Below are 17582 nucleotides of genomic sequence, written 5' to 3'. Positions count from 1 at the left end.
ATAATTATGTTAATTGAACGAGCTTTGTGTGAATGTATTCACAACAGACGTCAATAAGTTCTCCTTTGTACAAATGATTTATTTTCAATGGTGTAACAAAAATAGATGCTTACAAAAAATGCTGTACTTTAATAAATATTGAACTGAACGTTCGCACTCGGAACAACTTCATGATACAAAAATCGGTTTATTTGTGCGGAGCTTTCTTGTATTTGTATTGTTTCCCGCCCTTTTTGCCCCCTTTCTTAGCCCATTTTTCTTGATGGTTGTGGTGGCTCTTGGTAGCTTGTTCGTTTTTGTGGCCCTTCTTCTCACTCTGATCGTGTCCTCCATTTTTAGCGGACGATTTCTTGTAATCCTTCTTAGCGTCGGCGGCCTGCAAATTAACTTTAATCCCAGAAACTAACGAGTTGTGTTACCTTATATGTCTCGATTTGCTTCTTAGCCGAGTACTTGGAGTTGTGCTTCGCGTGCTTCGTTCCAAACACCTCGTACTCCCCACTTTTATGGGAATTACTGTAAAAGCTGTTGTGCTTCTTCTCTTCATCCTTATGGTACTTTTCTCTGAACCCCTAAAATCTCTTTACAGTCTCAAGCACCCTGTGACCACCTAACATACCTTCTTGTAATTGAGCTTCTTCCTTTTGGCAGCATCCTGGAAAGATCCTCCATGGGCTGATCCACCGGCTTTTTTTTTATACGATTTATGCTCGTCTTTCTCATGATGTTTCGTTTTCTTCCCTCCACCTTCAGCGCTGACTTTTTTGTGGAGCTCTTTTAGACTTTCGCCTTTTTTAGCTTTTTCTTCGTCATGTTTAGATGTTTTTTCGCTTTTCTTTACGTGCTTAAACTCGCTGTGTTTTGCACCTGGTGAGCTAAATTTAGTTTATGTTTACATATGAAAATTTTTATTACCTTTTTCTTCATGCCCCCCTCCAACTGCTCCGCCTTTTGCTTGATGTTCGACAGCTGGAGCGTCTTTTGCTGCGACCACAAAAACGCATACAAACTGAAAAAAATATATCGAATCTAGTGAACGGTGAAATTTTCAATATTAATGTGGATATTGCCAAGTGTGTGACTGTACTGTAAAAGCTGTAAAATCTTTTAAATTCAGTACTTTGTGGCGCGTGTTTAAGTGATGCATTACTAAAATATTTAATTTTTTATATTCATTTCAAAATACAACATTTTTTGTTATGTCATAGGTTTAATTTTCTTTGACACTATAAACTCGTTTCTACATCGAAAGAATTTGCGTAAGCGGAGACCATGGACTTTGCCATGTATTGCTTTTTTTTATTTATTGTCATTTATGTCAATTTTTTGTCTTATTTTCATTATCATGTAAATAACCCGATCATGAATGAAAACTGTATTAATTACGCAGCATAACCAAAAAGGTACATAAATGATAAATAATAATGCAATTCTTTGATTATTTTTTTTCGTGTCCTTTATATGTTTGTTTGTAAGTACTTAATGTAGAAATTAATATAGAGCGTTAAAAAAAACGGAACAGGTCACATGGCTCATGCTGAAATGGCACTTGACATTACTAATTGTATCTCATTTTATTCGCGGGCTCAAAAATTTAAATTTATGAGAAAGTTGTTTTTAATGTGAGGCCACAAGTCGCAGGCCAAGGATTTGCAGCGTTTCTGCTAACAATTGTATTCTCAATAGGGCCATGTTTCTTGTGTGCAATCAAAAGTTGCTTTAACCTGCTGAAGATAACCGTGGACCTTTACATTACATAACTACTTGTCACTAATGTTCACTAATGAATGTTTTTTAATTTTTCAATTTTAAGCTATTTTGAGGTCTTCCATGATGATCAAATTTACGGTCAAAAGCGAGCTTTACATTTGGTATCTTCACTAAAAAGTCATCGTTGCATTTTTGCATTATTTGGTTTTATAATTTAAAATTTATATTCTCTAGGAATGACACTTTAACAGATGCTTTACCATTCTCTAGAATTTCTTATGGTTTTCTGAAATACTAGTGGGTCTCTAAAAATTTTGAAAACTGTCATGAATTTATGAAATATTCATAATTTTCTATGATTTTCTTCCTTTCCAGAAGATTCTTTTGTATTTTGTACAAATGTTTTAAAATACTCAAAAATTCTTTAGGTTTTTTCATAATTGTTGAAAATTTTGGATGATTTCTAAAATTCTCTACGATTCTTTGAATTTCCCAAGAATTATCTGCAGTCATTGTTAAGGATTCTTGATGAGTACAATTTTCTACTATTTATTTCCATTTTTAAAGATTCGCTTTGGTTCTTTGAAATTCTTCAAAATGAAAGAGAATTTTTTAAGATTCTCTCTATAATAAAATTATTCTATATTCTCTAGTTTTCAGCTTTTATTTTTCAGGTTCGCTCTTTCTAAATATCCGTTTTTTAAATTAATGGACTGCAAACTTTAAACAAAAATTTTGTATGTGAAAATTAAAAATTTAAGAACTAAAAATAAAAATAAAAATTTCTGAAAATTCTGTTTCTTATTACATATAGAATTTTCAAATTTAGCACAGTTTAAGGATGTACCAATAAGAATAACAGACACGAATTACATTGCTGTTGTATTACAAGTATTAAAGTTATAACAATTAATATGGAATGTTAGCAGTTTTTGGTTCATCTTAAAGACTAAAAATTCTAACAATTCTATTTACAGTTCTAAAATGTTGAAACTTTCTACAGTTAATGAGTATCTAAGAAGCCATAATACCTTCAAGTTTTATTGTTGTAGTATTAAAATTGTCAAAATCATAAAGTTTAATAAGAAAAATAAAAAGAAAGCAAAAAATTTGTTTCTTATTCCAAAATTTTGAAATTTGGCACAGTTAATGGATGTAGTAAAAAGAATAATAGGACCAAATTTCATTGTTATAGTATTACAACTCATTAAATTAGTTAACATGAAATGTTGGCAATTTTTGGTTTATCCTAAAGGTTAAAAATTCTAACAATTGTATTTCTAGTTCTAAATTTTTAAAATTTTGGACAATTAATGAGTATACAAAAAGCACTAATAGCTCCAAGTTTCATTATTATAGCATTGAAATTGATAAAAACTATAAAGTTTAATAAAAACAGAAAACATTTTTACCTCGTCTCAAAAAGTAAAATTCTTCAAAATTCTGTTTCTTATTCTAAAATTCTGAAATTTGAAACTAATAGAAGTACCAAAAAAAATAACAAGACTAAATTACATTATTAAAACATTAAAGTTGCCATCATCCAAAAGTTTAATAACAAAAGTTGGACATTTTTATTATGAACATTTATAGATTTGAGCACTAAATTCTTATAGTGTTTTCAAATGATTATTCTCAACTTTGAAATTAAAAATGAAATTTTTTTTTAATTTTTTTGTGAATCACTCCAACTCATTCTCAGATTTGCTAAATTCTTATTCTCTGCCACACACAAGTTAGCTCGACGTCAAAAGAAATCGAAGCACAATTGAGACGATCTAGTGGAACTAATTCTTCCAAATGCTTGAAATTCAGTATAGTTCAGTGAAGCAATAAATTTCAACCAAATCTTTTAGACTTTTTTTAACAAAGAGCTTCTACTATTAATAAACAATAAATAACACAAAGATCGTTTTTTTATTTCAGTCAAACCGGAAACTATTTCGATATTTTCGCGGTTAAAGAAAAACGAGTGCCTAATTCTACTTCATTATTACCGCAGCACTAAATTGCGATTAAAAGGAAACACAGAAAACAATCCGATCTCTTGAAAGTATGCGATTATGACTATGAAAATTATAAATTGTAACGTTGCTAAAAAACGAAAAGACTCATGAACCATGCATGATTCGATAGAACTTTCTCAAACGAAATGTGAAGACATTTAATATCTAATTTACTTCTTGTATACAAGGACTGACATTAAAATATTTCTAGAGTTAGAGGTACTCAGATAAAAAACGAAAAATTAGTTTCTTTTCCAAATTATTTCTAATTAGTCACAAGTCATTAGTAAGTATACGGTTCAATTCAAATCAACAGATTTGGAAACTATTGTTTTGCAATTTGAATAAATCTAAATTCACTTTCCAATCACACAAAAACTAGTTTTATGCAAACAAGTGATTACGAGTGTATTTCTCGTCATAATTAGACCATTTGTAATTTTTGTAAATTGTAATTTGAAACGTTACACCTTGTAAACGAGTGTTTATGTTACAACTGCCAACACTAGCAGCGATTAAAATAAATCGTTTTATTACAGACCTACATTGAGGAATATCATCAAGACTCGCATCCAAATAATTTAAATGACTTTCACTAGCACGCTAATATTCAAATTGTTGGTAGCACTGCATAAAAAGTGCAGTCAAAACGAAATAAAACAGCCACACCACACAAAAAAATGTTTGCTTTTGAAGCGAATTCTTCACCGGCATCTTAAAAATTGTGTTGTTGCTTTACAATGCCGCACCCACACCAAGATGTAAAATTTCTAATAAACTTACCAAAATAACTACAAATTTCATGTTTAGAACTTTAACTCGTGTGTTCAGTAAACGCGCACCTATTTCTTACTGAGCTATTTCATCTTTCTAAGATTCGGAGCAGGTGGGGACTACAGGTACAGGTATAAGCACGTCATCAAAACAAGTCTTCTTGCTTTGAGCCACTCAAGTTAATGATACCCTACAGTGATAGAAAAAAACTGGACGGTAAAGCAAAGGTTACAGTTTTATAACCATAAAAAAGAATGCAGGAAGGGGGAAGACGAGATGAAAATATTTCAAGACTGATTTTTCATAGTACAAGGAAGTAGTAATTAAATTAATTTTTTTTCTTGCTGTGATGGTCAACAAGGAAACATTGCATAAAAATCGGCTACAGAGCGCATCGGTGCAGAGAAAATATAATTTAAATGAAGCAAGATGATCTCCACTCTTTCATAAACCCAACTTACATAACGATGCTGCTGCTTCGATTGATCGCATCAAAATTTCCATTCTTTAAGAATACGACATTTTATATGGTTGCTTTCATCTGCTAGTTTTGATTATTGATTGACCAAACCGTAAATAATCAATGGAACAAAACGAGTGCTTTTCCAACTATTGTATCTAGTGATTATCTTGTCAGGGACTCAAGCATTATTTATTACTAATTTAGATCTTGGAATGTTTTTTTACTTAGTTTGCACATATGGATATCCGGATTTTTCTCTGGCCGGACGTTAGAATGGAGAATGTGCATGTAAGGTGCAAAAAAGTTGACTTTTCTTTGATAATTTAGCATGGTTGAGGTTAGTAGGGTGGAACTATAAATCCTACGTATTCGAATCGACTTTTTCAATTCCATTGATTGTCATCCTTTGTAATTTCTATCATGCGATGAAACAAAAAATTCATCTTCAGTCACCTTCGAAATTCCTCAGAAGTTTTTTGAACACTTTCACAGACTTTCAGTTTGGCAACGTCAAATTATGAATGTTTGGATCGAAGTTTTAAATATGCGGATAATTTTTCTTGTCTATTACGTCATTATGGGTTTTGGGGTGCAACAAAACGTCGTCACTAGTCTAGAAAACCACCAAATGTAAAAGTCCCAAATGTAAAACATTCGAGTGGGTTCAATTTACATCACCTCTTGATTTCAGCAATTTTTTTATTGCAGTTTTGGCATGGTAACACTATTTTGCCATAATTTACAATTAAATAGGTAGGTAAATGCAATTTATAGGAGAAACCAAAATTATTTTTTTGTACTAAAACGATTGCTCACATTTTTAAGCAGTTTAACGGAAGCGTTAATTTAACATTTAATTGATAATGTAGTGCTAAATTACACACCATAAGATACAAGTGCAATGGTTGGGAAATTCAGTTAGAATTGCGGTTTTGTAAGCATGCTAAAAACCACAGTAGTAACTCGCATATTTGCAGAGAAAGGTATTAAAAAATAATAGCAGACGAGAATTGAATTTTCTGTAAATAATTTACAATTGGATTAACTAGTCATCTTCACAGCCAATTTTAAATAAATAATAATTATAATTTTTTTAGAGTACATATGTAGTTATTTAGTTTGACATATTCTATAAACTCACTGAAATCTGTACAGAGTTTTAGAATTTCTGACCCTAAAATGATTTGATCTTTTATGTGCTACAATTTCCTGATATTTTATAATTCTATGAGACACTTTATAATCTTTTTTTTAAGATCAATTAGATTTTTTAGGTTCTTAATAGATATTTAGGATATAAGAGTGTAATAAGGAAGCAAATTATTTACGACAAAAAATCAGTTATTCTCGAGATCGTAGATTCGAAAGAATAATATTTTTGGAGTGAATAATTTGTCCTTACACTTGAATGTAATACTAGATTTTATCCAAAGCCTTTGTTGGTTACAACTAAGGCATTAAAAGAATTGAGAGAATTGCGAGCAGTGACAAATTTTTAGCATTTAGAAAGCCATGCGTGCCTTGTTGTCATGGAAATGTAACATAATGATTCTTATGGTTTTTAAAGAATAATAGGGTACTTTATCTGTCTCAAATGAGTCAATAAAGACCACTTTATTAGTGCATTTTGGATAAATTATATTTATGTCGGATTGGATAATAATATACAGGATAATAATATATGAACACATGTTATTGTCTATTGGTCAGATGAACATTACACTCTCGTTGCCTAGGAAATTGGGATGGCCTTGTTAAATTGTGATTCATTCTCAAATACTATTAAACTCAATCAATTTTTGTTTTGAAATCTACCATTTGTATTGCTATCGACATTCTCTCTTGCTCTCTGGGGCGCGTTTTGGGATACCTGTATGTTTTACGATATAGCTTAGGGTCCATAAAGTGGCTCTTTATAGACGGCGTCCGTAATGATAAAGTAAAACGGCCGCTTGTCAATGTCAAATAATTATAAATAAATTATTGTCAAAATACAATTTTGTTTACCTTACAGATCTTTTCGATTTATTTATTTATTTTATGCTTTCAATACGTATTACAGATATTTTGATTTCTGGTGTTTTCCACATTTGTTAAATTATTTGTTGCAGGTTCTTTAAATTGTTTAAATTCGCTATTTTTTTTTTAATTCTACACTTTTTTTAGGTTCTTCAAAGTCTTCTGTTTGTTTTGGACTTTCTTTAAATTCCCTCTTTAGATGCTTCACATTCTTCATATTCTTTATATTTTTTTGGATTTCTTTAGGTTTGTTATAAATTTATTGCTGCAGTCGAAACTATTAAAGGAAATTGTTATTTTTGAATGATTTAATAAAAAAGAGATTCTAAATTCTTTCAAATTTTGCAGAAAAGAGACAAAAGATTAAACAACAGAAAACAGAATTACGCAATAAAAATAATTTAGCTTTTAGCTTTTTTTGTATACAGGATGATGACATTTTTTTTTACAGTTAATCATATTCTGTATCAAAAAAGGACAAAGATTGCTTTAAACTGTTTCTTATAACTTTTAAAAGTATCGTTTCTTGACTTTGTAAAAAAATTTTCAATGTCGCAACATTGTAAAGCTTTAGTTGCTTAGTTACAGAGACTGCCAAATGTAAAATTTTATTAGAACGGATTGAGCCAGCATTGCCAAGTTTTTCCTTTGAAAAAAAAATATTGTGAAAAGGAATGGGTTTATATTAAATTTGTTTTGATTTCTGAGATGGTTTATCTAAGAAGAACCAGGTACTTCGACTTATGGGCGTCTTTTCTTCATCACCTTGTATTTTATACAGCAACACTTTTTATAAGTTGTTTGTTAAAAATATTGTACAGATTTTCTCCTAACTGTAAATTACTGTAAGTGCATGAGTGCACGAGTAAAAGACCAGCTTCCGTACAGAGTTAACTATTCTGCTTCTTTAATTCCATTTTTTTCATTAAAAAGTTGCGGTTATTGGCAGGAAATCCGCCATATCTGGAGTATGATAAACAAAATGGCCGTTTTGTCCTAGACATGCTTATCTTTGCTGTAGTTCATTTCTGACTGCCCATTACCAAAAATGTTAATTAAATTGTTAATTTCTAGCTAATTAATTTCATGTGGATTAGTTCTTTCACATTTCAATTTCTTATTAGACATAATTACTTTTCACCGGTGTATATAGCATCCTTCAGTATCTTAATTTAAACCGAAATTTTAATAATTTGATGCATCATTCTTCATGAATGATCGAATTTTTAGGTAGTGATTCGATAAAAAAAACTTGGTTCGTTCAGAGTAAAAGTTAATTGAAAATTCTTTCGATTTATTTATTAATTTTGTTCTTAAAAATTCTGGGTCAAGAAAATTATTTGTCTACTTCTTATCCTAAAATATTTTTACACCTATCTAACTTAAACAAATGGGATAATATAACACAATTCGGATCGTGACGTGATTACAAAAATGAAGCAAATCTTATTTTTATGTAAGACAAGTTACTTAACAGTTTTTTTATAAGTAACATTAGATACAATTGTTGGTTTTGTGGTTTTCAAAAAAACAATTTTGGCAACATTAGTACAGTAAAACTCTACTCTTCTTAATTAATTTAGACAAATTTATTTTAGCAAAATTAATTTCATCTTTATTGTTATAAAATTTTACTTTTCCTTGGATTTTATTCCACGCTATAAATATTTCTATTACAACAGTTTAAAATAAGTACCTAATAACATAAATGTTTAGATCGTAAATTCCTTAGAAAAAAAAATAGAAATCTGCAATATGCAAAATCCAACTATGGAAAACCAACTTTTGTTTATTTGTGAAAAACTATATTTTAAGTATATATTTACAATAAAAATGTAATCAGTCTATACAATCCATGAATAAATATACAATAATGAATAAAAATAGATTTTTGCGGCAGACTATCATAGATACAAACTTAAAAAGTGGGTTGCCTAACCACAAAGTAAAACTAGAGTAGATATTTAAGAGTGCTAATTTAATTTTGTAAGGTACTATCTAGACAGGAATGCCAACATAACAGCAATCACCAGTAAAGTTCTAATTTAAAATTTGTTAGTTCATGTTATGTATAAATTTCATGTATCAAAGAAATTTTCTTCCGGCATTTCTATCCGATCGCGCAATTTACATTCAATTTCATACTATAATGAATAACAATCGTTTATCGAAACCGTTTTTAAACATTTTCTTTGCACTGTCATTTAATTATATAATAGTAAGGAAACTGCTTACAAATCATTTGGTTAAGAGAGTCCTAATTTAAATGAAGCAGTGAATTTTTTATGTCAGACATAATCGTTTATCTAAGAAAGAAAATGCGTGAGAAATTAAGAGTACTAATTATAACTCAAAAATAAAAATTTAGTACAATAAAAAACAAATTATAAAAATTGGAGGTACAACGTTTGAAAACACTCCAATTAGGTAATTTGAATATCTTTCCACATCGTGTTATCCAACGATTAAATTAAAATTTGCTTTGGATACGGTTTATCAATTAGTTGTTTGCATGCCATGAACTATTACTATCAAGAGAAGTAAAAATTTGATTTGAAAAGTTAGTTTTGTATTGTATAGAAAAATACCAAAATAATTCGTCGGCATTTCATTTCATTTAGGAATCGATCACGGTCAAGGTAAGTGTTTAATTTCTTTTTTTTTACTGGAATTAGCAAAAATGCAATCAAATTTGCAATGTAACTTGTTAGAAAAGTCAAGACACTCGTTAATAAAAATATTCGTAGTGAGTTCAAAGAAAAAAAAAAGAAAAAAAAGATTCAGTCAACGCTTAAATTTAAAATGCTGGAAGTCTAATGTGCTTTTTCATGCCGTCTTTTTGAAGATACTTTCGCCATTCAAACTAACTTGGGGAACGACAGCGAACAAATATTTGGAGCAGGTGCCACAGTTTAGCCGGAAACATTAGTTCCGATTTTTCAGGTGGAACACAAATAAAATCAAAAACAATAAAATCGAATTCACAAACACAATAATGTCTTTGCTACAAATTAAATAGTCATTTAGGATAAGAGTTTAAAAAGTCATTCTTTATTGCATAATTGGTTGGTTTAACACTCGAGTGTTTTTGAAGCTACCAATACAAAGACGAGACTTTTTGAATGTGTATCTTAAATTTAAAAGTAAATAAAATTTGACAGGCAAAGTTTACTACGGCTACTTTTTGAACCAAATCTGTTCAAAAAGCGCATATTTTTGCATTATGGAAGAAGTAACTCTGGAGTAGTAATATCTTCAAGTTTTAACGTGGTAGTACTAAAATTAACCAAAATATGAATATTAATAAAAAATATTAGACTTTTTGCAGTCATTCATCACAAAAGAATCTAAAATTCTGCTTTCTTGTTTTGACAAGTTTATAAAACAACTTAAAGGTAGTACCACCTCAAATTTCGATGTTCTAGTGAAAAAATTAGAAGATCTAATAAGAAAAATTTAACATGTTTTGGACTAAGATAAAAATTATAACATTTTGCATTTTTAATCACATTTGGCACAATTCGTAAACAACTCAGAAATAGTACCTTCCCTAAATTTCGTTATTTTAGTACTCAAATTACAAAATTTACAGAAACTAATTTGAAAAATTCAACATTTTTTGGTTAACCACCAAGATAAAAAATTGTACTTAACATCTTTGTACATTGTTCTCAAATTTTCTGATTTTGCATAGTTGATAAGTAACTCGCAAGTAGTAAAATGGTCAAGTTTTATGGTGGTAGTTTTAAAATTAACAAAATTATACAAGTACTAATATAAAAAAATCTAAATTTTTTGGTTAATGATCAAAATAAAAAATTCTTAATTTTTTTTTGTTTGTTCTAAAATTTTATAATTTGGCACAGTTATTAAACAACTCAGGGGTAATAACATTCCCAAGTTTTGTTAATGAATTAAGAATTAAGTCTAAAATCTTTACGAATTTATGAATCGAATAAGTTCTAACAATCTAATAAGTCAAAAAGAATATAAATAAAATTTAAAAATTAAAGAAAAGAATCTTAGAGAATGAATGCGTATAAAATAAAGATAAAGTCACTAAAGTATAAAAAGACTAAAGTGAATATAAAAAACTCAAAGAAAAGTCGATTGATACAAATCGCCAAGTAGGTACGTACACTTTGTTTTACCAAATATTAAAGATAGCTTTATTTTCATGTTTTGTAAATGGATTTCTTTACACTTTTAAAAATCATGATTTATCTTTTTATTTTTTTATTTTTTTTCAATTGGCGATAAAATTTTATTGTTAAAATTTGCATATTCTGCTTCTTGTTCGTGATAAAACGGAGGTGTTCGAGAAACTTTCCGGTTTTTCTTGGTGAGTGGCTCCGGCTTCAAGCTGCAGAACTTACATAATACAAATAGCGCGCGAGAATGTGTAACTAAGCATTTAGCACCTTCTTACTGCAATCAAATTGAATTACACGCCTTTAACCTTAACCAATTGAAAGGGATTTTTGTTCTAAGGCCATAGAAATCGCTTGCTGTCAAAACTGGCTTTTTTGTTTATTTGAAGTTTTCTATAATTTTGATTTTGATTTTTTTGGGTTTATTTTTTTAGTTTTTTCAGTGCTGTTTCCTGTAGCGGATTTATGAGTTTACAAAAGACAACAAAAATTTCAAGATTTAAGTTAAACACATGTCATTTTTTTCCAGGAGACTCATTTTTGCAGAAATTGAGCATCAGTAAAAAAAATATAAAAAATAGACCAGAGTTTTATTCATAATTTTACACAAGAAGACAAAACTGCTAATTGAATTGCGGCTACATTAAACCTTTATTTGTCTGCCACGTTCGAATAATTTAACCTTCAACTGAAATACAAACATGAAATGTTATTGAGGCTATTGGTTTTGATTGTTTGTGGTCAAATTGTACCCAAATTATTCAGGAAATTTCTTCTTAAATAATATTATTTTTAGATTCTCACAAGAAAGCAAAATTTCTAGATACTGGTAACTTAAGAATTTATGTTGATCTAAAATCTTAAAATCAGATAGAAAGATGAGGTCAAAATCTATAAAATATACAAGCTCGGAATTAAATCTGAAGATTCCGGAAATCTAAAAACAATTAGAAGAATTTTTTAGACAAAATTAAATTCGAAAAGCGCCAAAAATTGAATAACTTTTACGAAAACTTCGAGAAACCTTCTCTAGAACCAGTTTCACCGCCAAGCTAAGCACAATTTTTGCATCATCATCATTTTTATTCTTGTGGTACGGCAGACAGAAGTTTTCTAAATAATAAATGAAACCGTATTTTCAAACTTTTGTTAAACCAAAAAACTACATGTTACAATGATTTAAATGACGTTTTCTTATTGTAATGATTGTCGGTTAAAAACCAAATGAAAGTAAAGACTAATAAAATTCTGCAGATGTCAGCGTAGCCATAAAAACATAACACAATTGCAGAGCAAATCTTTACTTGAAACATGTTTCCTGTACTCAGTCGTGCGGAACGTCTTTTTGCTCTATATCACGTTTGATTCTCAAATTGGTAATTATTGCCTGGGGCAAGGCCGTTGAAAATATAAACTCAGTTGAGACCAAGTGGCAGGTGCGTTTTACATCATTGCTGTTATGTCAATTATGATCGGTTAAAATCTGACCTATATTTTTTTGGTGTTTCCATTTTTGTTATGCGATAATCTAGAAACGCTCTTCGCTAACATCGCGCTATGAAAATACCACAAAAAGTTTGTCATGGTTGGCGGAATGCACACAATCATTTTCGGTTGATTAGTTTGTGTTTTTAAGAAATACAGATATTTAAAGCGAGACAATTCGCTTTCATGTTACGTCGGTGTTTTGAATCGTGGTGGGAAACCTATATAAATGCCTTACTCTGAAAAGCGTACCAATTTCTCGTACTTTTATTCTACCGGTGACGTTCAAAATGCTTCTAAGTAGAAGCATTTTTCTTCAGGTTGGTGTAGTGATGTGTGATTACTCTCCATAAAACACATTTTTTTGTAGGTTTGTCTGTTACTTACAACACGCTGTTACTGTCAAGACTATGAAAGCTACGACAGTGAAGACGCTCCAGAGGAGTCCGGTCCTGAAGACTACTCCAAGTACTACGCCGTCGACACTTCGGCCCCGCTAGTCTCAGCTCAAGGTAATCCAAGCCAAATTGGTTTTACAAGTCCTATTGAATATGCCGGATTTTTCGACCCTTCAATAGGTAAATAACTCACTTCGTCCAATAAACTATTGGGTTTGTAAACAATTACAGATTTTGGGGCTACCATCAAACAAGAAGTAGCACACCCGAAGAATCCCTTTGCGGCCCAAACCAAGAGTCTGGGTTTCATCGCGAGTCAAGCGCAATTTCCCGATTTCTCGTCGAGTGCCCACTTTCCCATTGATTACTTCGAAGAGGCGCAGAAGACTCAAACACAGGAAAATCAAGAAGATGATGGCTTCCTGCCGTCGGGGCCGACGTATATTTCTCACAATTTGCCTGTAAATCTTGACGCTGATTACTCTTCGGGCGTTGAGAGAGTTCAACCCAAACCCAAAAAGAATAAGAAGAAGGTCCATCATTACGACGTGGAAAAAGAAGCTGCAGCGGAATATGAATACCAACCGTCGTCTCCTTCGGGAAAATACGCGGATTACAACACCGGCAAATCTGGATCCACTGTTTCTCAGCAGTACGAAGCCCCAACACCCACGCCCTACCAAAAGTACAGTTTCCAGCCTGTTGAAGAAGGCGGCCAATCTAAGTATTTGTCCGATTTGATTAGCACCGTTGCTCCTTTCAACCCTGCGTACACGAAAGTCGCAAGCACTGCCACCCCGGCTTTTGAAACTCAATCTAGCGAAAACGTCCCTAGTCATCTGAAGGGCAAAAATTGCAGAAGAGTCAGGAAGCACATTCCTGAAGAACACGGACGCGAGAAAAGAGAAGCAATGAACTGCTTCGTTTGCGAAAACCCGGAGAGCAGCTCCAAGTACACCCAGTGTTCGTACGCTGTTGAGCCCGAGCCCCAGAATGACTACAGTGGGGTGTCTGAACGGTTCTCCACCCCCCCGAAAGATCCCACTGGTTTCCGTTACAAGAGGTATTCTGGGGATGACAATGTTGACCCTTACGAGTACATCAGAGCGAGGTCGCAGAAAGAGTACGAAAAGGAGTACGAAGAGTATAAAGTACCCGAATTTTACACCGCTGATGATGGTCTAGATAAGAGCTTCTCAGAAATTCAGTCGGAAGCTGTTTCTAAGAACCCAGCAAACTGTCACAAGGAGGAAAGCAACGGGATGACCTGCACAATCTGTAAAGACCCAAAAAGTGGCGGCAATTACGAGCAGTGCTCGTACACCTCCGAACCAAAAGAAAAGAAATATGCTTACGTAACAGAAAAGAAGTACGATAGTGATGAGCCTGAACATGGCTCGGAGACCAAACCCGCGGTGCAAACCACCGAAATTGAAAGCAGCATTAAGAGTATCCCTGACAACAAAAACGACCATCATGAGAAAGAACACGAACCGTCGCCAAGCACCGACCAAAAGAACGCAGTCAAATTAGACGAACCCACTTTACCGAGCATCGACATCTCCAAATATGAGAAGCTAGAAAACTTCGGTGACGACTCCAAAGACTTCAAACCGACTTCAACCAACGACGACGCTCAATACAAGAAATTCGAGAACTTCAAACCGGCAGAGTTGTACAAAACCAACTACCAAGGCCACGACAAATTTAAATTATCCGACAAGTACAACCCTGACTCTACTGAAGACCCCGTCAAAGAACCCTACAAACCAGAGGAGGGATTCGAGGGCGCCCAATCCAACCCCAAGAAACTCATCAATGACGACCCTTACGACATTCCCAAGCATTTCGCAGAAAGCACCATTAAAGAACAAAAAGCCGTGCGAAGAATAGAACCGAGTTACTACGGCAGCGCCGAATCTGCAGAAAGTGAAGACGCTGATTCCTCCAACTTGCCGTACAAAGACATCGATGAGTACCACTTCAAGTTGTTTCCGGAGTTCTCTCATGAAGAGTCCCAGCAAGCCAAGGTCGTAACTAAACCGTCAGCTGACACAACTCGCAAAGACGTCGAAGAGGTTTTAGCTGAGTTCTCGAAAAAGGACCGATCGGCTTGTAAAAAGGCGCAAAAGAACGGCATGACTTGTTACTTGTGCGTCGACGCCAAAGGCATCCAACACGAAGAATGCATGTACGTGTCCGAATCAAAACCCCAAGCCAGTCACGTGGCATATCATGAAGTCAAACAGCTGAAATCACCTGAAGCAAAAGAACAAACTTCGGCCGGAACGGAAGCTCAGGCTGTAACATCAGCTCCGGTCGTTTTGGAGGCGGCGGCTTCCGAAGAACATCCTTCCAGAGTTAAATACAATCCTAAGAGGAATTCGAAGAAAGCGAAGAAAGTTAGAGAGCAGGAACGTGCCGCGACTCGCCACATTCCAGAAAAAGATGAGACGTTTGATGACGAGCCCAAAAAAGAAACTCCATCTGAGTTTGTCGTCGGGGCTGAAGAAGGAGCTTTTAGTGCCGAAACCAAACCAGTTTATAGCAAGACCCTCGGAGTGAAATTGCCGAGATATATGATAGAGAAATCCGAGTTTGAAAAGGAATTTGATGAGTTTGCAGAACACCACTGAAGCTTTAGTCAAGTGCAACAAAATTTGCGTTGTGATAGTTTAAGTACAGATAAGTCCGTTGTAATATAATGTTATTAAATTGTTATTGTTATGTTGTTAAAATTTTATGTTAATAAAGACAATACAAGATTTTTTTACATTGTTGTTGCAATTTCCTTTTATTATTTACGGTCATGTTTACATTTTCGCAATAAACTTGTGGTTACAGAAGTTGGTTTTGATATTCTTTACCGAGTTGAAATATTCCAAGACTAAAAAGTGTCCTTGTCGTTTTTTCAACTTTACGCTTGATGACAGGATCTAAAAACACGATATTTCATTTTATGAATTAAATTTGAATTTATTAAGAATAGTTTTGAAACGCTTTCTGCTCTAAATTTAAAAATGGGAGTTTATTCACACTGATTAGAAAGTTGAGATTTTTTCCATTATATAAAAAGACAATTTGTAACTTTTTGTATACTTTTTTTCAGAATTCACTCTAAAATTTCGCAGGATAAGTGTGTCAGTAGATTAGTACGATTTATCAATACTTCTATTTAGTTATGTTCACATTTTTTTGAGTAAGCATGTTTTCTATTGTGCGTCATTTAGGCATTTCACAGAAAATTTTGTGGTTCGACGCGATTCGACAAAATATTCTAACTTTTTTATAACATTTTTCTGCATAAAAATGACTTTCACGTTTTCAGTAAAAGTACTTTTGAATTCAAATTGCTCATTGAATCACGTAAGTGTGTGGTTACATTTAGATTATTCATCGTTATTGTTTAAAAATAGTAACGAAGTGACTTATCTTATAAAAATAAGCTTGAATTTGTTTCCTTTGTTTTTTATTAAACTCAAAACTGTTTTTGAATACCAATCATTGATTAATTTATTATTTTTTGAAAATAGTGCGCTTCGGATTTTAGTTATCAAGTCACCATAGTAACCATCAGTAAAATAAACGCAAATAAAATAGAAAATTGTGTTTCATTTACTAACAAACCTAATAATTTATTTATTTTTATGAACTATTATATGAAATAAAACTCTTTAATTGCTTTAACCACTATGCTTTGTTAGTTGTTATGACAACTTTTTAGGATTGAGTTCAAAATTGAGTCATTTAAGGATTTCTTTTTAAGGAACTGAACTCATTTTAAGGACTTAAGCGAGTCAGGAAAATAGCTATTTTTGGAAGCGTAGTATTGTTTATTAGTTTCGACTTATCAAAATCGAGAGGTGACAATGAAATAAATACTATGAGGTAAATTTTGTTTGGTAGATTTATGATGAATATTTAATTCAAAGAAAGTTTCTCAACGAAGAAACTAAGAGAAAAGAACGCTTTCAACGATTTGAAGAGATGTTAGAATTTTTTTTAAAGAATTGTGAAGAATATTAAAGCATTCTAAAGAATTCTCGAGAGTTTCAGAGAAATAAAAGTAAATCAGAAAATTCTTAAGGATTCTAGAAGATTTTACAGAATTTCAGGATCTTCTGATCGAAGCCTTAAAAAAAAAACAAAAATCAAAAAACTTTTAAAATGGAAAGTTTTGACAAAATATAATGAACAAAATGAATTGTATATTAACGTAATATATAAAGCTAATAAATTCTATAATAATTAAAAAAAAGATAGATACTCTATCATAGAATGTTGGACAGGATTTTTACGTTATTATTATGATTGATGTTTCAAAACTAGTCGACTTCTTCTGACGAAGACCATTTTACCTTTGACGGTTGACATTGTTTTATATTCTATGGTCTCAGCATTCGGCAAATAATTATAAATCATGATTAAAAAAAATTAGAACGGTTATGTTTTATGTGATAACACAAATATCTGTAAAAATGAACAGTTTCCTCTAATGTTTTCGAGACAATGGAATCAACTATTGTCATATTATTATGTGCATTTCAGATTTAATATAAATTCACTTTGTAATTTG

At 32.0% G+C, this 17582-nt stretch overlaps 2 protein-coding genes across 3 annotated transcripts; one reads left to right on the top strand and one right to left on the bottom strand.

The window, feature by feature from the left end:
* Positions 1-58: 58 nt before the first annotated feature.
* LOC148178256 (uncharacterized) lies at positions 59-4672 on the bottom strand. Its single transcript, XM_088050701.1, has 5 exons — positions 4500-4672; positions 916-1009; positions 620-867; positions 420-572; positions 59-376 (listed from the first exon to the last, which is right to left on the bottom strand). The coding sequence occupies exons 1-5, from the start codon at positions 4518-4520 to the stop codon at positions 188-190; spliced, it is 705 nt and encodes a 234-aa protein (XP_087906827.1). The 5' UTR covers positions 4521-4672; the 3' UTR covers positions 59-187.
* Positions 4673-12112: 7440 nt separating this feature from the next.
* On the top strand, positions 12113-15852 carry LOC148178255 (uncharacterized). Of its 2 annotated transcripts, none has more exons than XM_088030916.1 (3): positions 12113-12928; positions 12979-13120; positions 13238-15852. In XM_088030916.1, exons 1-3 carry the CDS (start codon positions 12899-12901, stop codon positions 15640-15642), a joined length of 2577 nt encoding a protein of 858 aa, XP_087887042.1. In that variant the 5' UTR covers positions 12113-12898; the 3' UTR covers positions 15643-15852. The 2 variants fall into 2 exon arrangements, with proteins under 2 accessions (XP_087887042.1, XP_087887041.1); XM_088030915.1 differs by having other exon boundaries at positions 12979-13186.
* The last annotated feature ends 1730 nt before the right edge of the window (positions 15853-17582 follow it).

This window comes from Gnatocerus cornutus, chromosome 2 (genome assembly GCF_029298725.1).
Source record: "Gnatocerus cornutus isolate USDA-ARS CGAHR chromosome 2, icGnaCorn1.1, whole genome shotgun sequence".
Classification (NCBI taxonomy): domain Eukaryota; kingdom Metazoa; phylum Arthropoda; class Insecta; order Coleoptera; family Tenebrionidae; genus Gnatocerus; species Gnatocerus cornutus.
Note: the sequence above shows the minus strand (reverse complement) of the source record. Positions and strands in the feature narration are given on the sequence as shown.